The 19,312-nt window shown below is 50.4% G+C and overlaps 7 protein-coding genes across 8 annotated transcripts; 4 read left to right on the top strand and 3 right to left on the bottom strand.

Annotated features, from left to right (window-relative positions):
• Positions 1-498: 498 nt before the first annotated feature.
• Positions 499-1,366, top strand: LOC139791073 (histone H1.11L-like). The gene has a single exon (XM_071732864.1). The coding sequence runs from the start codon at positions 499-501 to the stop codon at positions 1,171-1,173; it is 675 nt and encodes a 224-aa protein (XP_071588965.1). The 3' UTR covers positions 1,174-1,366.
• A 128-nt stretch (positions 1,367-1,494) lies between these two features.
• On the bottom strand, positions 1,495-2,186 carry LOC139791071 (histone H2A-IV). The gene has a single exon (XM_071732862.1). It carries the CDS (start codon positions 2,089-2,091, stop codon positions 1,702-1,704), a length of 390 nt encoding a protein of 129 aa, XP_071588963.1. The 5' UTR covers positions 2,092-2,186; the 3' UTR covers positions 1,495-1,701.
• Positions 2,187-2,345: 159 nt separating this feature from the next.
• On the top strand, positions 2,346-2,904 carry LOC139791072 (histone H2B 5). Its single transcript, XM_071732863.1, has one exon. It carries the CDS (start codon positions 2,468-2,470, stop codon positions 2,846-2,848), a length of 381 nt encoding a protein of 126 aa, XP_071588964.1. The 5' UTR covers positions 2,346-2,467; the 3' UTR covers positions 2,849-2,904.
• A 1,393-nt stretch (positions 2,905-4,297) lies between these two features.
• Positions 4,298-4,776, top strand: LOC139791069 (histone H3). The gene has a single exon (XM_071732860.1). The coding sequence runs from the start codon at positions 4,338-4,340 to the stop codon at positions 4,746-4,748; it is 411 nt and encodes a 136-aa protein (XP_071588961.1). The 5' UTR covers positions 4,298-4,337; the 3' UTR covers positions 4,749-4,776.
• A 287-nt stretch (positions 4,777-5,063) lies between these two features.
• LOC139791070 (histone H3) lies at positions 5,064-5,633 on the bottom strand. Its single transcript, XM_071732861.1, has one exon. It carries the CDS (start codon positions 5,586-5,588, stop codon positions 5,178-5,180), a length of 411 nt encoding a protein of 136 aa, XP_071588962.1. The 5' UTR covers positions 5,589-5,633; the 3' UTR covers positions 5,064-5,177.
• Positions 5,634-7,021: 1,388 nt separating this feature from the next.
• On the bottom strand, positions 7,022-7,580 carry LOC139791061 (histone H2B 5). Its single transcript, XM_071732854.1, has one exon. It carries the CDS (start codon positions 7,456-7,458, stop codon positions 7,078-7,080), a length of 381 nt encoding a protein of 126 aa, XP_071588955.1. The 5' UTR covers positions 7,459-7,580; the 3' UTR covers positions 7,022-7,077.
• Positions 7,581-7,762: 182 nt separating this feature from the next.
• Positions 7,763-9,529, top strand: LOC139791044 (histone H2A-IV). 2 transcript variants are annotated; one of them, XM_071732843.1, is made up of 2 exons: positions 7,763-8,134; positions 9,040-9,529. In XM_071732843.1, the coding sequence occupies exons 1-2, from the start codon at positions 7,835-7,837 to the stop codon at positions 9,049-9,051; spliced, it is 312 nt and encodes a 103-aa protein (XP_071588944.1). In that variant the 5' UTR covers positions 7,763-7,834; the 3' UTR covers positions 9,052-9,529. The 2 variants fall into 2 exon arrangements, with proteins under 2 accessions (XP_071588944.1, XP_071588937.1); XM_071732836.1 differs by lacking the exon at positions 9,040-9,529 and having other exon boundaries at positions 7,763-8,538.
• The last annotated feature ends 9,783 nt before the right edge of the window (positions 9,530-19,312 follow it).

Below are 19,312 nucleotides of genomic sequence, written 5' to 3'. Positions count from 1 at the left end.
CCTGCCCAGGGCAGGGGCTTGGACTAGATGATATTTGAATGTCCCTTCCCACTCAATCTATTCTATGATTCTACAGGTATGCAGGCTTAGAAGAAGGACTTTCATGAAAGCGTTTATCCAATACTAGAGCAAGATAAAAATGAATACTTTTATTTCTGCCTGGAGTTCTTAAAAACTTATGTCCAAATATCACAGCCTACTGCTAACACTACTTCTACCTTAAAAAAAAATCTTTTTTTTATTTAAAAAAATGTTATTATAATCATATAATCATAGAATGGTTTGGGTTGGAAAGGACCCTGAAGATCACATAATTCCAACCCCCCTGCATAAATTTCTTTACGAAAACCACTTTTTCGAGGAGGAACACAAGCATCTCGTCAGAGCACGGGGGAGGGGCGGCCTCGGGAACGCACCAATCAGCGCCCGCCGCGCCGCTATAAATTCAGGAGCCGCTGTTGCACCGGCACCGCCGTGTTCCCTACGAGCAGCGTCGCGATGTCGGAGACCGCTCCGGCACCCGCTGAGGAAGCAGCGCCCGCCGTGGCTCCTGCAGCAGGTGCTAAGGCCGCTGCCAAGAAACCGAAGAAGGTGGCAGCTGCCGCGTCCAAAGCCCGGAAGCCCGCCGGCCCCAGTGTTACAGAGCTTATCACCGAGGCTGTATCTTCTTCAAAAGAGCGCAAGGGACTCTCACTCGCCGCTCTCAAGAAGGCGCTGGCCGCCGGAGGCTACGATGTGGAGAAGAACAACAGCCGCATCAAGCTGGGGCTTAAAAGCCTCGTCAGTAAGGGCACCCTGGTGCAAACCAAGGGCACCGGCGCTTCTGGCTCTTTTCGTCTTGGTAAGAAGCCTGGGGAAGCAAAGGAAAAGGCTCCTAAAAAAACGGCAGCTTCAGCTAAGCCAAAGAAGCCAGCAGCCAAGAAACCTGCTGGTGTTGCCAAGAAGCCTAAAAAAGCAGTGACAGTGAAGAAGAGTCCCAAGAAAACCAAGAAGCCAGCGGCCAAAAAAGCGATGAAGAGCCCCAAGAAGACAATAAAGGCTGCCAAGCCAAGGGAAGCAGCAGCAGCATTAAAGAGCCCAGTCAACATGAAGGCAGTGAAGCCCAAAGTTGCCAAGCCCAAGGTGGGTAAGCTGAAAGCATCCAGAGCAAAGAAAGCAGCTTTAAAGAAGTAACCCTTAGAAGGTACATCTTGCACCGTAATAAGCACCCCAACGGCTCTTTTAAGAGCCACCCAAGTACTCTCAAAGAGAGCTGAAATTAAGGGTATTTCTAAGGGTATTTTGTAAGTGTTCTGAAAAAGGTTTGCTGGTGCTCAATTCCCCCCCTCCCTCCCCCTAGCTGTATGGCTTTTCAAAGTATGTTCCATGGCAGCCACATTTCAGGAGCAGCCCTTTAAGCTGTTCTAATTAAGTAGTTAAACAGGTCTTGTGTACCTTTTTTTCAAATCTGTAGGGGGGTGGGACACTTTAGCCTCGCTTTTATTTTAAATCTAGAAGCCTAAGTAAAGCTCTGCAACAGGCATTATGAAACATCAGTTTCTGTTAGAATTTCTGAACAAGTGAATTGTTCTACAAACTAATAATGATAGCGATCTGATACCAAACACAAGCAATTCAGCTCTTTAGTGATGTAGTGGGTGGCTCTGAAAAGAGCCTTTGGGTTTCTCTAGGAAAAGCTTCCCCGGCGTTGTTCTTATGTGCTCACTTGGCTTTAGCCTTGTGGCTGTCGGTCTTCTTGGGCAGCAGCACGGCCTGGATGTTGGGCAGCACCCCACCCTGAGCGATCGTCACCTTGCCCAGCAGCTTGTTGAGCTCCTCGTCGTTGCGGATGGCCAGCTGCAGGTGGCGGGGGATGATGCGCGTCTTCTTGTTGTCGCGGGCCGCGTTGCCCGCCAGCTCCAGGATCTCGGCCGTCAGGTACTCCAGCACGGCCGCCAGGTACACCGGGGCGCCGGCGCCCACCCGCTCCGCGTAGTTGCCTTTCCGCAGGAGGCGGTGGACGCGGCCCACCGGGAACTGCAGCCCGGCCCGCGACGAGCGCGACTTGGCCTTAGCCCGCGCCTTCCCGCCCTGCTTCCCGCGGCCAGACATGATCGCAAACGACTCAGCAAATGCCACCCACAAACTCAACTCCGACCGACTCTACCGACTCACGATCTCTCGGCGTTCACGCCCACCCGCTTAATATAGTGCTCGGGCGGAGTGTGGGCGCCTCCTCTGATAGGTTGGGATTGGGGCGTTGTTTCTATGGCCAATGGGAACGCGAATCGAGCGGTGTCCAATAGCAAAGCTGCTCGGGGCGTGAAGCCCTGAACGAGCACTTCCAGCCAATGGCGAGGCGACGCTCTCGAGCAGCTCATTTGCACAGCGCCGCTATAAAAGCGGCGCCTGCGATGAGTAGCAGCACTCGCTGTTTGTCGTGGTGTCGTTAGGTGGTGAGCGAGAGGATCAGGTGTGTGTGGTCACGATGCCTGAGCCAGCGAAGTCTGCCCCGGCGCCCAAGAAGGGCTCTAAGAAAGCCGTCACCAAGACGCAGAAGAAAGGAGACAAAAAGCGGCGTAAGAGCCGCAAGGAGAGCTACTCGATCTACGTGTACAAGGTGCTGAAGCAGGTGCACCCTGACACGGGCATCTCGTCCAAGGCCATGGGCATCATGAACTCCTTCGTCAACGACATCTTCGAGCGCATCGCTGGGGAGGCGTCTCGCCTGGCGCACTACAACAAGCGCTCCACCATCACCTCGCGGGAGATCCAGACGGCGGTGCGGCTGCTGCTGCCCGGCGAGCTGGCCAAGCACGCAGTCTCCGAGGGCACCAAGGCTGTCACCAAGTACACCAGCTCTAAATAAGCTCTGCACCCTGAGTCAGGCCTCCTGAATCCAAAGGCTCTTTTAAGAGCCACCCACTTTTTCAGAAAAAGAGCTGTCACGGTCGTGCCTTGTTAATAGTTCTGCTAGGTTTAACTGCAGAAAAAAGTCTTATAAGCCGGTAAAAGTTGTGTCCAGTCGAAGAAGGTTCTTTTTTTTTGAGGTAACATATGCGTCCTGCATCTGCCTCCTTTGAGCAGAGAACGCCGACGGACATACACATTAAAAAGTAGAAGCGGGCTTGAGTCCGTTTCGTTTTTGTGTCCGGTTTTGTGGTGGATATGGGGGATTAAGCCACGAAAGCCGTGTGTGTCTAAGTACGGGATACAAGCGTGTTCCGGAACGGCAGGGCTTGCTCCTTTTCCCCCGGAAAGCTCTGCCGGGAGTAGGACAGATAAAAGCACAAGCGGCTAAAGGTGCTTAAGGGTGCTTCGGCAGAACGCTGCAGGCTAAACTTGCCTCTCTACTGCCGCTACCGTTCCCGCGGGAGACCGGGGAAGCAAGCCAGAGCTTTTCGTGGCGTGACGCGGCACCGCGCAGCCCCGGGTGTGGTCCCGACCAACCCCATCTCGGTTCTCGCCCGCTTCTCCCTCTGCCGCTCCGTTCCCCGGCTCCTCGTAAGCCCACGGTGGGCTGGAGGGCGGCGGGCGAGCCCCGCTGCTGCCGGCTCCGTCGGACCTGGGTGAGGACTCCAGGGAGCTCCTCAGCGGATAGCCCCGCCCCACGCGCCGCCGCTCCCTCACAAAGGGCGGTGATTGGTAGCGCGGGCGCCGGTCGGTGAAGTGAGGAAGGGCCCCGAGACGGCAGCAGCCGCGCTTCCGGAGAGAGCCGGAACTCCAAGCAGGACCGGGGAGCAGACGGGAAACGCTCGCCTTACTCCAGATGTCGACCGCCACCCACACCTTCCGCGTTCCTGCCGCGTCCCCGAGCGGAACGCGGTGACGGGGTGGGAACGGGCAGCGAGCCGATCTGGGGAGACGGAGGCAGCCGTGTAAAGGAGCCTTTGTCACCAGTACCGGTACTCAGCGTGGGGAACGGCGGTGAGGGGCAGCGGGTTGGGAAGAGACCGAGTCCAAGGCGTGGACTGCGGGACCCTGCTACACGGGTCAACTACGGTGGTTCCTGCCCCCCACCTCCGCCACCCAGTCGGCTGTTCGCGGAGACGATCCACGCCTTCTTCCTTGTACTCTAAGGAAGGAGAAGCTAATGCGTTCCGTAGGACAATTGAGGCGGAAGCGGCCGAGCCGGGGCAAGGGAGGCCGGGTATGGCGATTCCGTAGACCGAGGAGGCGGAGCGAGGGATAGGCGGGTTTCCCGCTGGCAAGGAGGCGCGGGCTTTTCGAAAACTCCCGTCGCCCAATGGCAGCCGGCCTCGCGCGGACGGCCAATCGGCGGCGAGCTTTGGGTATAAATAGAGCCGCCGAGCCGGCGCTGTTACAGCTCGGTCGCTGTTGGGAGAGAGTGGGGAGCTATGGCTCGTACCAAGCAGACCGCGCGTAAGTCGACAGGCGGGAAGGCGCCCCGCAAGCAGTTGGCCACCAAGGCGGCCCGCAAGAGCGCGCCGGCCACGGGCGGCGTGAAGAAGCCGCACCGGTACCGTCCCGGCACGGTGGCGCTGCGCGAGATCCGGCGCTACCAAAAGTCGACGGAGCTGCTGATCCGCAAGCTGCCCTTCCAGCGGCTGGTGCGGGAGATCGCGCAGGACTTCAAGACGGACCTGCGCTTCCAGAGCTCCGCCGTGATGGCGCTGCAGGAGGCGAGCGAGGCCTACCTGGTGGGGCTCTTCGAGGACACCAACCTCTGCGCCATCCACGCCAAGCGCGTCACCATCATGCCCAAGGACATCCAGCTGGCCCGGCGCATCCGCGGCGAGCGCGCTTGAGATCTTTGCCGCAGCCCTTCCCTGGTTCCGACCAGTCACCGAGGCAGCTCAAACAGACCCAAAGGCTCTTTTAAGAGCCACTACAAAACCAATAAAAGAACTGAATCACTTTGGTATTCTGCTAGTAATTGGTTAAATTTGTATCGTATTGAACATGTTGACTGGTATTCTAAACTTTAAATTTTAGTGGTTGCGCTCTTTCAGCTTTTGTTCTCTCTTACTACAAAGGAGGAACTGTACATGTTGGACAGGAATGTCAAAATACAGGCACACTAACGAAAACTGCAAGAAAATCTAAATTCCAAAGCCATGCATAGGAAGCGATACAGCTCTTTTATTGGATTTGTAGTGGCTCTTAAAAGAGCCTTTGGGTCTGTTTGAGCTGCCTCGGTGTTTGGTCGGAACCAGGGAAGGGCTGCGGCAAAGATCTCAAGCGCGCTCGCCGCGGATGCGCCGGGCCAGCTGGATGTCCTTGGGCATGATGGTGACGCGCTTGGCGTGGATGGCGCAGAGGTTGGTGTCCTCGAAGAGCCCCACCAGGTAGGCCTCGCTCGCCTCCTGCAGCGCCATCACGGCGGAGCTCTGGAAGCGCAGGTCCGTCTTGAAGTCCTGCGCGATCTCCCGCACCAGCCGCTGGAAGGGCAGCTTGCGGATCAGCAGCTCCGTCGACTTTTGGTAGCGCCGGATCTCGCGCAGCGCCACCGTGCCGGGACGGTACCGGTGCGGCTTCTTCACGCCGCCCGTGGCCGGCGCGCTCTTGCGGGCCGCCTTGGTGGCCAACTGCTTGCGGGGCGCCTTCCCGCCTGTCGACTTACGCGCGGTCTGCTTGGTACGAGCCATAGCTCCCCACTCTCTCCCAACAGCGACCGAGCTGTAACAGCGCCGGCTCGGCGGCTCTATTTATACCCAAAGCTCGCCGCCGATTGGCCGTCCGCGCGAGGCCGGCTGCCATTGGGCGACGGGAGTTTTCGAAAAGCCCGCGCCTCCTTGCCAGCGGGAAACCCGCCTATCCCTCGCTCCGCCTCCTCGGTCTACGGAATCGCCATACCCGGCCTCCCTTGCCCCGGCTCGGCCGCTTCCGCCTCAATTGTCCTACGGAACGCATTAGCTTCTCCTTCCTTAGAGTACAAGGAAGAAGGCGTGGATCGTCTCCGCGAACAGCCGACTGGGTGGCGGAGGTGGGGGGCAGGAACCACCGTAGTTGACCCGTGTAGCAGGGTCCCGCAGTCCACGCCTTGGACTCGGTCTCTTCCCAACCCGCTGCCCCTCACCGCCGTTCCCCACGCTGAGTACCGGTACTGGTGACAAAGGCTCCTTTACACGGCTGCCTCCGTCTCCCCAGATCGGCTCGCTGCCCGTTCCCACCCCGTCACCGCGTTCCGCTCGGGGACGCGGCAGGAACGCGGAAGGTGTGGGTGGCGGTCGACATCTGGAGTAAGGCGAGCGTTTCCCGTCTGCTCCCCGGTCCTGCTTGGAGTTCCGGCTCTCTCCGGAAGCGCGGCTGCTGCCGTCTCGGGGCCCTTCCTCACTTCACCGACCGGCGCCCGCGCTACCAATCACCGCCCTTTGTGAGGGAGCGGCGGCGCGTGGGGCGGGGCTATCCGCTGAGGAGCTCCCTGGAGTCCTCACCCAGGTCCGACGGAGCCGGCAGCAGCGGGGCTCGCCCGCCGCCCTCCAGCCCACCGTGGGCTTACGAGGAGCCGGGGAACGGAGCGGCAGAGGGAGAAGCGGGCGAGAACCGAGATGGGGTTGGTCGGGACCACACCCGGGGCTGCGCGGTGCCGCGTCACGCCACGAAAAGCTCTGGCTTGCTTCCCCGGTCTCCCGCGGGAACGGTAGCGGCAGTAGAGAGGCAAGTTTAGCCTGCAGCGTTCTGCCGAAGCACCCTTAAGCACCTTTAGCCGCTTGTGCTTTTATCTGTCCTACTCCCGGCAGAGCTTTCCGGGGGAAAAGGAGCAAGCCCTGCCGTTCCGGAACACGCTTGTATCCCGTACTTAGACACACACGGCTTTCGTGGCTTAATCCCCCATATCCACCACAAAACCGGACACAAAAACGAAACGGACTCAAGCCCGCTTCTACTTTTTAATGTGTATGTCCGTCGGCGTTCTCTGCTCAAAGGAGGCAGATGCAGGACGCATATGTTACCTCAAAAAAAAAGAACCTTCTTCGACTGGACACAACTTTTACCGGCTTATAAGACTTTTTTCTGCAGTTAAACCTAGCAGAACTATTAACAAGGCACGACCGTGACAGCTCTTTTTCTGAAAAAGTGGGTGGCTCTTAAAAGAGCCTTTGGATTCAGGAGGCCTGACTCAGGGTGCAGAGCTTATTTAGAGCTGGTGTACTTGGTGACAGCCTTGGTGCCCTCGGAGACTGCGTGCTTGGCCAGCTCGCCGGGCAGCAGCAGCCGCACCGCCGTCTGGATCTCCCGCGAGGTGATGGTGGAGCGCTTGTTGTAGTGCGCCAGGCGAGACGCCTCCCCAGCGATGCGCTCGAAGATGTCGTTGACGAAGGAGTTCATGATGCCCATGGCCTTGGACGAGATGCCCGTGTCAGGGTGCACCTGCTTCAGCACCTTGTACACGTAGATCGAGTAGCTCTCCTTGCGGCTCTTACGCCGCTTTTTGTCTCCTTTCTTCTGCGTCTTGGTGACGGCTTTCTTAGAGCCCTTCTTGGGCGCCGGGGCAGACTTCGCTGGCTCAGGCATCGTGACCACACACACCTGATCCTCTCGCTCACCACCTAACGACACCACGACAAACAGCGAGTGCTGCTACTCATCGCAGGCGCCGCTTTTATAGCGGCGCTGTGCAAATGAGCTGCTCGAGAGCGTCGCCTCGCCATTGGCTGGAAGTGCTCGTTCAGGGCTTCACGCCCCGAGCAGCTTTGCTATTGGACACCGCTCGATTCGCGTTCCCATTGGCCATAGAAACAACGCCCCAATCCCAACCTATCAGAGGAGGCGCCCACACTCCGCCCGAGCACTATATTAAGCGGGTGGGCGTGAACGCCGAGAGATCGTGAGTCGGTAGAGTCGGTCGGAGTTGAGTTTGTGGGTGGCATTTGCTGAGTCGTTTGCGATCATGTCTGGCCGTGGGAAGCAGGGCGGGAAGGCGCGGGCTAAGGCCAAGTCGCGCTCGTCGCGGGCCGGGCTGCAGTTCCCGGTGGGCCGCGTCCACCGCCTCCTGCGGAAAGGCAACTACGCGGAGCGGGTGGGCGCCGGCGCCCCGGTGTACCTGGCGGCCGTGCTGGAGTACCTGACGGCCGAGATCCTGGAGCTGGCGGGCAACGCGGCCCGCGACAACAAGAAGACGCGCATCATCCCCCGCCACCTGCAGCTGGCCATCCGCAACGACGAGGAGCTCAACAAGCTGCTGGGCAAGGTGACGATCGCTCAGGGTGGGGTGCTGCCTAACATCCAGGCCGTGCTGCTGCCTAAGAAGACCGACAGCCACAAGGCTAAAGCCAAGTGAGCACATAAGAACAACGCCGGGGAAGCTTTTCCTAGAGAAACCCAAAGGCTCTTTTCAGAGCCACCCACTACATCACTAAAGAGCTGAATTGCTTATGTTGTGGTTTTAGAACAGCGGTGTCCTTTTGAAGCAGAAACACGTCCTTTTTTAAAAGCCTTAGGAGATTTTGGCCCTACCTCCTATGAGCCCGCCCCTTACCCTTCAGCCCCCGTTTCCCGGTCCAGGGGTGGAGCTGACACGGGTCGGATTTTTTTTTTCTCCATCTGAAGCCGTAACACGTCCACGCGATTTGTTCCCTTTCCCGACAATCTTTATGTTAGAGCTGCTGGGCTCTGGTCAGACGCCTGAAGCAGATGCCTCAGCATCCTACTGCCGTTCTTTCAGCACCCTCCCCTATGAATTTAGTTACGGATTTCGGCCCTTTTTAAGAATACTGGGGTGGCTCTTAAAAGAGCCGTTGGGGTTTAAGCGCCGATCAAGAACGTTCTCCCACGAGGCTTACTTCTTCTTGGGCGTCGCCTTCTTTGCCTTTGCTTTCGGCTTGGATACCCTGGGTTTGGCTGCTTTGGGCTTCACTGCCTTCGCCTTAGACGGACTCTTCGCTACTGTCTTTTTAGGCTTGGCAGCCTTTGTGACCTTCTTAGGGCTCTTGGTCGCCTTCTTGGGGGTGGCTTTCTTGACTTTTTTGGGGCTCTTCTTCACCGTCACCGCCTTCTTGGGCTTTTTGGTAGTGCTCGCGGGCTTCTTTGCCACCAGTTTCTTTGGCTTGGCCGCACCTGCGCGCTTCTTGGGGGCGGTCTCCTTCACTTCCCCAGGCTTCTTGCTGAGACGAAAAGAGCCAGACGCACCGATACCCTTCGTCTGCACCAAAGTGCCCTTGCTCACAAGACTCTTAAGCCCCAGCTTGATACGGCTGTTGTTCTTCTCCACATCGTAGCCTCCGGCGGCGAGCGCCTTCTTGAGCGCGGCAAGAGACAGCCCCTTCCGCTCCTTGGAGGCGGACACGGCTTTGGTGATCAGCTCGGTGACGCTAGGGCCAGCTGGCTTGCGGGCTTTGGACGCGCCCGCCGCCTTTTTCGGTTTTTTAGCGGCGCCTTTTCCGGCGGGAGCCGGGGCAGCGGCGGGAGGAGCAGCAGGAACGGTCTCCGACATTGTCAGCGGCGGCAGCAGCTCTGTGTTCGCGGACCGCGGCGCCCCCTTTTATAGCAGCGCGGCGCGCCCTGATTGGTGCCGCGCGCCTGCCCCGCCCCGCCGCCGCCGCGCGCCCCGGCTTGTGTTTCTTGGGGAATAATAAAATGTTTTTTTTCTAATTTATCTGTCACGAATTCGCCCCTTTTCTAAATCCGGGAGGCCGTGGAAGTGTCTACTTTCGCCTGTCGGTGTCTTTTCGGGAAAAGAGTGGCGTTTGGGTAGAGAGGGGACAACAAATCCCGAGTCCTGGAACCGAACAGACCTTGAGAGAGTGAAGGTTTTGTTTTTCTTTGTGAATTAGAAGTTTTTCTTTAATCTTAACCCGAAACAGGAATTATAACGTTAATCTTCAGAGGGTCCTTTTAACACTAGAGGAGAAAACGGGGAGTTAGAATCTCAGTATTCAAAATAAAATGCTTCCAAAGAGAGTGAGGTAGCACAAAGTCCCACAAACCGTGCCTCCCTGTCTCGTAATGAGGTTTATACCTCTGGCTACAGTGAAACATTGGATTAGAGATTTTTTTTCCTCGTACTTCTAAAGCTGAAGTTTCTGGAGGCTACTTGTGAAATAATAGAGAGCATATGCTTTATTTACCTCAAAATGGGCTACTTTCTCTGCAGCTCTTTGCTGCTGCTAACACAGCAAAAGGCTCTGTTAATGGAATGTTAATGGAATAAATTGCGACACCAAGACCAAAGATGAAAAGGTTTGTGTTGAATCAATGGTCTTGGTGTAAACCCTTGGCATAAAGAGTCAGACCGCACTCTAATGATAGCACACAGTACTATTTCTGTAAAATCTGTTGATATGATTCAGTAACATGGAAAAACTGGCAGACACGTGAGATGTGAAAGAACATTTTACTCATATTTCGATGTCAAGTTAGGAAGGAAAATCACAATTTTTGCTCACTGCTCTTTTGCTCTTTTGACAGGTTACAGATCAAGTCACAGCAGCTTCTGTACCTAAAACCTTTGGTTGTACCAAAGCTGTCTATCCACAGCATGGTGACTATTATATGGGCATGCATACCTCCTTATTAGCTAAAGCTTTGTGTTTATTTTTGTGTCTCTGTCAGGAGTACCTAACTAATTTACCTTGAAACTTAATGGCCATTGGCCAGTTTAGCACCATCATGTTGCTGCATTTTTACCTGATGTATATGAACTGCACTTCCATGATCCACATTTGATGCTGATCAGGTGACCAACTTCACTATTTCAATAAAATGTAAGATCTGTGAGTGGAATAATATCACCTCATTCATCTCTTGTTCCACTACAAGGAAGACAAATGAACCTCTTGAAGATTCTCAGTGACACATCTTCAATTAATTGACAAAGTCCCATTCTTCAATATTTTTTATAGACAGTTTGACCTTCTATTGTGTTTTTATGGTAAAAAGGACTTTAGGGAAATAAACCTATTTTTCTCTCCTGTATATGTTTTCTTTCCACCTCTTTCTCATCACTGTGGTCTCCTAGCTGAGGACAGGCAGAGCAACTAAGATGGGAAATAAAGCAAATCTGGATCTGGGCTTTCAAAGCCACATGGGAAGCAGGATGCCTTCTAGAGCAATGCTTACTGGGAATTTTACAAGGACAAGAGAATTTGTACTTCATGTAGTACTGGGGAACATTAAAAGTTATTAAGATCTCACAAAGTTTACTGAAATCTGGTGGATGACTGTATGTCTGCTACATCATATACAGAGCTGGTAGAAGTTCTGATGTCTTAAAAACTATGCTTGTTACAGTGTCAGTAAGCTGAATCTCTTTATACTCACCAACTCTTTGACATTATCAGTGCTGATAACGGGGTTGGGACAGAAGCCTTTCTGTCTCACAATAAAGCAATTTCCCCCATTCCCTGCAACTCTTATTTTGCATGAGTAATAATGCAACACAATAGTACGTTTTCCTCTGGTCTGTAATTTTATATTCTCAAGACTATTTTCTTTACATACACATAAATCAGATGGAATACAGACGTATATCTAAAGTGTCTATGGCAGTGTTAACTACAAACCCAACTATCCCCAGAGGAAAAGTTGTGTCACATAGTTGTAGTCTTTGTCCTACTTCACTTTTAAGGCTATCAATCTACATCAAATATTAAATGGGCATTTTGCAACTTGAAGTTAAGCTTTCGTAATTATATTCTGTATTTCTACTTATTTGATTTTTCACATATGTATTGGCTCCATTATTCCCTTCTCTTTTTGTTAAGAAGACAATATGTGCTCATGACCATCTCACAAACAAACAGCCAAGATGAGGGGAGGGGGGGGAAGGAGCAGTCAAGTGTTAGAGGGAGCAGAAGTACCAGAGAAAAATGAAAGCACATAAGCAGAGCTGAATTCAGTGTCACCTTATTCAGTAGTGACTACTCAAGGACAGTGATTCACTTTCCTCTCCCAAATACTGGTATTCTTTGTGTGATAAGCCTGCAGTTAAGCACCAGGGGTCATTACTCTTGTCATGATCAAGCTTAATTAGGTTATATGGAGGTCATACTGAGTTCCCTGCAATCAATGAAGGCACAAAAAAGGAGCTGACACAGAGGACACTTGCAGGCAGAGACTCTCCTTGCCTCTTAGGCATTTGCCACCACAATTACAGCAAGTCTGGCTGCCTCACATTAGAAGAGGTGACCAGCAAGAGCAACAGGACCTCAATAGTATTTCATGCTGTCAATCTCCACATGCTCTGTCAGTAGGGACAGAAATAGCTGGTAGAATAGTAAAGATATGCCAGCACTTCTGATGAACTTTTTTTTCTTGCCAGTGCTACTGACTTGAACAGCATTTTTTCAGAGCACTACCCAGCCAGCATGAAGTGTATAGACTATTATAATTAGTAACATATGCCTACTATCCTGAAAAAAGCGTAGTAATTCAAACCAAAATTAACACCTGCAAGGCAACAAGTAATTTTTGCAATATTAAGGTCATCTTCCATTTATTGCTGTTCCTTTTGTGATACTTAATCTGGTACTAGGTGACAAAGTATAGTGGCCACCATAGATGATGTTACAAGTCCAAGGAAATGCACCTGGCAAAGGTTCAGTATTCAGCTGTTTGTACACATACTAAGGATTATTCTTCTGAAGTGTTTGGTCCTTTTCCTCCCCTTCCTTATGACTTCCCCATGAGTCTTACCTACACTTTGCCATGACTTTTCCAGACAAAAAAACCCCATCCCCATTTTTGAGATGGGAGAACTTAGAGTCACCTATTTGTATCTCTTAAAAACACAGTTGCTTGGATCCTTTGAGTTTTTTGTGTGGTTCAAGTCTTCCATCCTTCTCCAGCTGAGGCCCAGCTATTTGTATTAACTCTCTTCTTGTCAGCAAAAGTGTTTCAGAGATGATTAATCTAATTTCACAGGGAGAAAAAAAAAACAAAAAACAAAACCCACAAACAAAAAAACACCTAAGTCTCTTCAAAATGCAATGGATTTGTCTGCTCAATTTAAATTTTAATTTGTCACAAACCTCAGTTCCTTCCCATACACACATCAGTGTCCTGGTGGGGTCAGGATCAGGTCTGGTGAGCGGTTTCAGGGTCTGACACAGCATTGGGAACAATGCTCCCTGAGAACACTGCTCCCTGATGCAGTGGGGCCATGGCCAGGCAGGGCTGTAGAGATCTGGAGACTGGCCCTGTTGTGGCATCACTGGTGCAGGGACTGATGGCCCTGGGGGGCTGAAATGGGGTCCTGAGACTTAGGCAGGGGGGGAAGCCCAGGAGATGCTGGGCAAGGACAGGCAGGGCTGGTGGTGCCCTGACAGGACACCCCTTGGTGTAGCAGGGACTATAAAAGGCTGTCAAAGTTACTACTTCAGCATTCCTCTAGACCCAGAGAATAAAGAAGAATTTTGGTCAAGCTGCATGCAAATGATTTATTTCAGTCCTAGTAGATTTCAGTTATAATAAAACTTCACTGCCACTTGCACTTAGCATTGATGTTGGATGTAATCACCAGCTTTAGGTTCAGGGCAGCTGAGAACAATATTTTCTGCACCTCAGTTTAGTGATTCCCAGCTCTCTTGTCACCAAACATATTAAAATGTGGGAATGGCTTGGCTGACACTGTATAAGATCCACAGTGGTCAGCTGTATCTGAACCACCCTTCCACCATCACTTCATTGACCCTCACAGGGAAACATGTCAAGAGATTTTGGAGTAGCAGCAGACAGTTTCAGTTGCCAAACTGTCCTAGATAACAGTGATTCCAACCCCTCCGGCACAGTCACCAAACCAAAAAGGGGCCATTCAAAGAGCCCTTTGTTCCACCTTTTGGCTGCTACCTGGAGAAAATGCTGACCTACAGTTTTGGTCACAATGGTGACAATGTACACGTTTGGTGACAAGTACATGTTTCCCTACCAACTGCCAGTGGTAACTCCCATTCTTTCCTGTTCCACTCTGCACCATGACACTCACATCACAGAGATGCCTCAGCCAGTTTAATTTCCTCTAAGGCATCTGCTCTCAAACTTCTGGCTGGTGTGAGGGCTTTGGGGCTTACCTGCTCCCCATCGGTGCCCATGCTGGCTAAGAAGAGGATAACTGCCTTTATTTCCTATCAGCAGCTAAGTGTATTAGTTCTTAGATTAATCTGGACCCTTAAGAGCTGCCTTTTGGGCCTGTTTCATCTCTTGAGTGCTGTGACCAAGGGTCTGGGAAAAGATGTTCTTGCAGAAAAGCTGTTACTGCAGTTAGGCACCTCTGCAGCCTCCGTGGTAGTGTCCTGCATTTTGGGCTTTGTTCTTCTTTTACTAACCAATAGCTTTGATTCTTCTCTCTTCACTTCCTCCACCACCAGTGACCCACAGTGGCCAAATACAACCCACAACCCTCCCTCTTTCTGCAGAGAAGATGAATAGATGAGTTTCCACTTCAACAATCTCACAGTGGCTCAGAACAGGTGAACAAACATCCTTGAGAGAGAAGGGATTGGCCTCGCTCCCTGCACTGCTGGAGGGCAGGGACTGAAGGTGACATTCCCTGCACTTTTCCTGGAGGACACTGGGATGCAGAATCTGCAAAGGAAAGGAGCAGTTTGGCACAGATGTCCAGCAGCTGAAGGCCTACCCTTAGCTGAGTGAAAAAATAGCTGCTGGCATTGCTGCACCTGTGAAAACAGAGGAGCTGTATGGAGCTTGGCTAGCAAATGTCTGCTGAGAAGAACTGGAGAAAGGGGGTTGCTTCTGGTGGCTTGTCCTGCTATCTTTTTTTACAATATGGAAGAGATGTTGTGAAAGTGCTGTCTTGGGACCCTAAATACATGCATGCCTCTTGCTCTTTTTCCACTAGGCTCCTCTGGTAGTATTGAACTGATGAACAGCTTCAGAGAAGTTTTAAAAAATTATCTGCATGAAGCAATATTCTTTACTTATTGCTGACATATTCAAATGAGAATTCTTATAACAGCTGTCCCATCACTTCTGTATTCAGCCAAAAAAAGACATTTTGCCCCAGGGTTCTCACAAGGGAAAAATTCCTGTGGGCCTACTGATGCCTTTTATTTTCAAGAAATATAAAGAGAATGCTGTGGAGGTGGAGGCTGAATTAGTACTCCTCACATCAAGCTCCCTAGAATCAGAATTGTGATAAACATTGGAGGGTGTCTCACCCTCCAGTCTTGCTTGACCAGTATTACAAAAGCTGTGCAAGGTCATGGCTAGCCTTAGGGAACAAAACATTCATCTGAAAGTAAGGCCACCTACATTCACCTTTTGGTTCTGCCCTCAAGGCAATGAGCAAACCACGACCTTCTTCCTTACCTCTGCTTCTCTGCACATCAGGTGATAACAACCACCTCCCAGGTACATTGAGATTGCTGCAGAAGAGCAAGAACGTGTGAGCTGTCTGTAGCTTCATGCTGGTAATCAGAGGTCCTGGATACAAACTGGTGGGGTCATTGAGTATACATCAGGAAATATGTCAGCCACCGTATGCTTCCTGGAATATAGAAGGTGGTGAGAAATGGGCAGCCTGATTACCTATGCCTACTTACAGTCTACTGTGCTGAGAAGAATCCTACTGAGGAAGAGATTTTAGGGAAAGAATGCTTTTTGCTAGGCTCCTTCATGACCACACACCATGAAAAGATCTGCCTGTAGAATGGCTAAAGAAGCAAATATGTTACAGGTGCAACACTTGGTCTGTCCTAAAGCTAAAAGAGGAAGGATTCTCATTTTCAGGCACCTCTAAAAAGAGGTACAAGATAGAGCAATATATTTGCTTTCTGAGACCTGATCCAGCTCCCTGACTGCACTGTGTTTGAGCAAGGACTGCCAATAAGAGGCCACATTCATCCTCTCTTGGGCAGTTCCAGTTGCCTAAGTCTGCAGAGCTGCTTCAAGTGTGAAAACATTTTTCTAGAGCTTTACTAGTTCAGTACAAAATGTCATAATCTGATCTGTACAGTCACTCAATCTTTGATGTACTGCAAATATCAAATAATACCCAGACTAGAGGGGAGCCCTAGGATATTTCCACAGGTGTTAGTCTTACAGATTTGGATATAGGTACCTGAATCTGATATAGGTATCAAGAATGCAATCTGACCTTAAAGGCAGAGTCCACAACAAGTTTCCAAATCAGGTTGGTCAAATTCAGAGTCTTCATTCAAGATGGAAATAAACACTACCTCAGCAGCCAAATATGTCCTACCAAATACTGAGTTCAGTGTGAATGTGAGCAGCTGTACTTTTATGTTTGAGTACCGTGTTCTGTTCTGGGCCCCTCACTACAAGGATATTAAGTTGCTGGAGCATGCCCAGAAAAGAGCAACCAAGCTGGTGAAGGATGTAGAGAATAAGTTTTATGAGGAGAGGCTGAGGGAAACAGGGCTGTTTAGTTTGGAGAAGAGGAGGCTGTGGGGAGATGTTATAGCTCCCTATAACTAGCTAAAAGGAAGTTGTTGTGAGGCAGGTGTTGGCCTCTTCTTCCAAGTAAGTGGTGATAGGACAAGAGGAAATGGCCTGAAGCTACACCACGGGAGGTTTAGACTAGATATTATGAAGCATTTATTTATGGAAAGAGTAGTCAGGCACTGGACCAGGTTGCCTAGGGAGGCGGTGGAGCCACCATTCCTGGAGGTATCCACAAAAGGTAGGTGAGGCACTTCAGGACATGCACTAGTGGGGATGGTGTTTTTTTCTGGGTTGATGGTTGGACTTGGTGATCCTAGAGGTCTTTTCCAACTGTGACAAATCTGTGATACTGCAATTCTGGATGAGCAATGTTTGTGAGGTACTCAAGGAAACCTTCCCTAAGATTATGGCCATGTGATGCCACCACCACAGTGCATGGCACCAGTCCAAGGAGGTTTGTGTTCTCTGGAAGTGGGGATGCTTCAGCCAAAAGTGGTCTTGCCCACAGCAGCAGCAGAAGCAAATGGCAGACTGGTGACTGTCCTACTCACTGGAGCTCTGCTGCTTCTCATGGTAATGTATTGCAAAGCTTCTCAGCTTAAATGAGACCTAGAACCACTAATAACAACTAAAAGGCTCCAGTTTGAATTAAATAATTTATAGGTCAAGATTCCAAGTGATCTTTTTTGGTTACCCTCCCTGCCCTGAGGCAGGATTAAGGTTGATTAAGATGATACTTAGTGGACATCAATCTCACATTGCATTTGTTTTGATATCCACTGAAACAAAAGCTTCTTTAAACCAACATCTGCACCAGTGGTTTGGCCAGCTATACTGTCAGCAAACAGCATCATCTCATTGTTCACCTCTTGTTCCACATCATTTAGAAACCCGTTAAAGAGCACAGATCCCAGTGCAGACGCCTGAAAAACTTCCTTCCTCAATTTAGTCTTCTACTCTTTCTGACCTTCTATCAAATAACTATCCATGATAGGTTTTCCCTTTTATCTTCAGAAAGGCTTTGTCAAAAGCTGTTGCAAATTCCAGCAGATCACATCAACCAGGTCACCATTCCCCACATACTAGATGACCTTGTCAAAAAAGCTCCAAGATATTTGTAAGGCGGGGTCTCCTTTTGCATGCTGAAACTATGCTGACATTATTGAAAATGCTGTATTTATCCTGGAGGCTGTTCTCACCCTACTTAAAAGCTCCACCAATGTGTCTGGCACAGTCAGTAGGCTTCTGGACCAAAAATCCTACGGTGTGGCAGACTTCCATGCACAATTTTTTGCTGCTGCTGTGATGGATGGAGAACTTAGTACTAGTTTGGATTATTTTTTTTTAAACTACCCAATCTTCTAATCCCTTTTTTGACATCTCAGTTATGCTTTTGTGTTTAATATGCAGGAGCTTATGTTCTTTTCCATGTTCTTTATGCAGACACACCTGCAGCTTTTTGAATGATGCTTTCTTACCCTCCTGTTATCAGTTCCAGAATCTTTCCCTTTTTCAGGCTTTTCTGAGTGGGTTGTAGCCTTGTCACTGTGTCCCCAGGATGGTCACTTCAGCCATCTCCAGTAACCTGTGAGGATTTAATCCTCCTAGCTGTTAATTGGAACTTCTTTTTAATAAGCTCAAGGTTTCCAAAATGCCTGCCATATCTGCAAGATGTGTCAGTGATCCTACCTAGGCTTCAAGCCCTGATACTGAGACAATCACAGCACTGATTTAGTTCCCTGGCATTCTCTTTTAATGCTAACCCTCCTTTTTAATGCTATCCTGCTCCAGAGGATACAAAATTTTCTATGCTTTGTCCTTGGGAACACTGTTGTAAAAAATTCCATCACTGGTTGTTTTTTTCCCACTCCTCAGGTAAAAAGCTTACTGGCAACCTCCTGCATGCTCATAGCCAGAAGCCCATTTCTCTTTTGATCCAGATGAAGTCTATCCCTCCTGTGCAAATGCTCTGTAGTAAAGCAGTATTCTCAGCTCCCACTGAAATGCTGTCCTCAGCAAGATTGAGAAACCACCATCAAATCAAGTATTACAGGGCAGGTGGCCTGAAAGAGGTCGATTGACCCAGCCTTTGGGGATGGCTGTTTCTACTCCTGGCTCTAGAGGGAGCTTCGGAAAGTGAATAAACTGTCTGCATGTGAACCTTTGAAGAAGGATGAACTTAGGTGAGATGCACCCTTGTATGAAGTTCAAGGCAATAGTTTTCAACTTCTTCCAGTTTTCAAGATGAGTATTTTCACAACAAAGTCAGCATCATCGGTAAAACTGATATGGAATTAACATTCAGACCTGCAATCAATCTCTCCAAATCACTCTGTCTTCAATACCTAAATTTGATTACAAATTCTTTTATCTGACACTGAATCTTTCTACCTCATTCGTTTTCTTGGAAAGATGTTATTGGTGCCATGCTTCCAAACTGAGCTGCTTTTCCTTCCCCTTCAAACTATGGTCCTGGCAGCACTGCCCTGACCCACCAGCATGAGGTACAGAAATGACACAAAAGGCTCCCTCACAAGCAGCTGCGGCTCTGGTACTGGAGGATGTGGACATCACCCTGGCAGAGGGAAAGCCACAGAGCAGTAGATGAAACCAAAGGTTGGCTAAACACCACAAGATTCACACCAGCACAGGGTCATAGTAAACCATGGACATCTGTGCCTTGTGTTTTGGTTAAAGGACATGGGGATTTGTTCTGTCGTGGCTCCCTACAGAAATGAGGGTTACAGAGAGTGGCTGTTAGCAGTTTTGTCAACCAATGGCTTTTGAACTTCCTGAGCAATCTCAGACAGAGTTTGACAAAGCACTTAAGGTTTTGAAGACACTGGCTCTTTGCAAGTTTCATGAAAATAAGCAGTTTTGTATCTGAGAAAGATCCAGACTCCTTTTTCCTCCCACAGAAATCTTGCAATGTGAGCGCAGCCATCAAATAGTCCACGGGAAAAGAACCACGAAAAACCAGGCTACCTAATTTTTACTTTTAATCAATCTA

The sequence above is a fragment of the Heliangelus exortis genome, chromosome 1 (genome assembly GCF_036169615.1).
Source record: "Heliangelus exortis chromosome 1, bHelExo1.hap1, whole genome shotgun sequence".
Lineage (NCBI taxonomy): Eukaryota > Metazoa > Chordata > Aves > Apodiformes > Trochilidae > Heliangelus > Heliangelus exortis.
This window is presented reverse-complemented; position numbering and strand designations above follow the sequence as displayed.

What these genes read in the sequence shown, in the direction of transcription:
- LOC139791071 (XM_071732862.1), bottom strand. Translation starts at nt 2,091, where the DNA reads ATGTCTGGCCGCGGGAAGCAGGGCGGGAAGGCGCGGGCTAAGGCCAAG.
- LOC139791072 (XM_071732863.1), top strand. Translation starts at nt 2,468, where the DNA reads ATGCCTGAGCCAGCGAAGTCTGCCCCGGCGCCCAAGAAGGGCTCTAAG.
- LOC139791073 (XM_071732864.1), top strand. Translation starts at nt 499, where the DNA reads ATGTCGGAGACCGCTCCGGCACCCGCTGAGGAAGCAGCGCCCGCCGTG.
- LOC139791061 (XM_071732854.1), bottom strand. Translation starts at nt 7,458, where the DNA reads ATGCCTGAGCCAGCGAAGTCTGCCCCGGCGCCCAAGAAGGGCTCTAAG.
- LOC139791069 (XM_071732860.1), top strand. Translation starts at nt 4,338, where the DNA reads ATGGCTCGTACCAAGCAGACCGCGCGTAAGTCGACAGGCGGGAAGGCG.
- LOC139791070 (XM_071732861.1), bottom strand. Translation starts at nt 5,588, where the DNA reads ATGGCTCGTACCAAGCAGACCGCGCGTAAGTCGACAGGCGGGAAGGCG.
- LOC139791044 (XM_071732836.1), top strand. Translation starts at nt 7,835, where the DNA reads ATGTCTGGCCGTGGGAAGCAGGGCGGGAAGGCGCGGGCTAAGGCCAAG.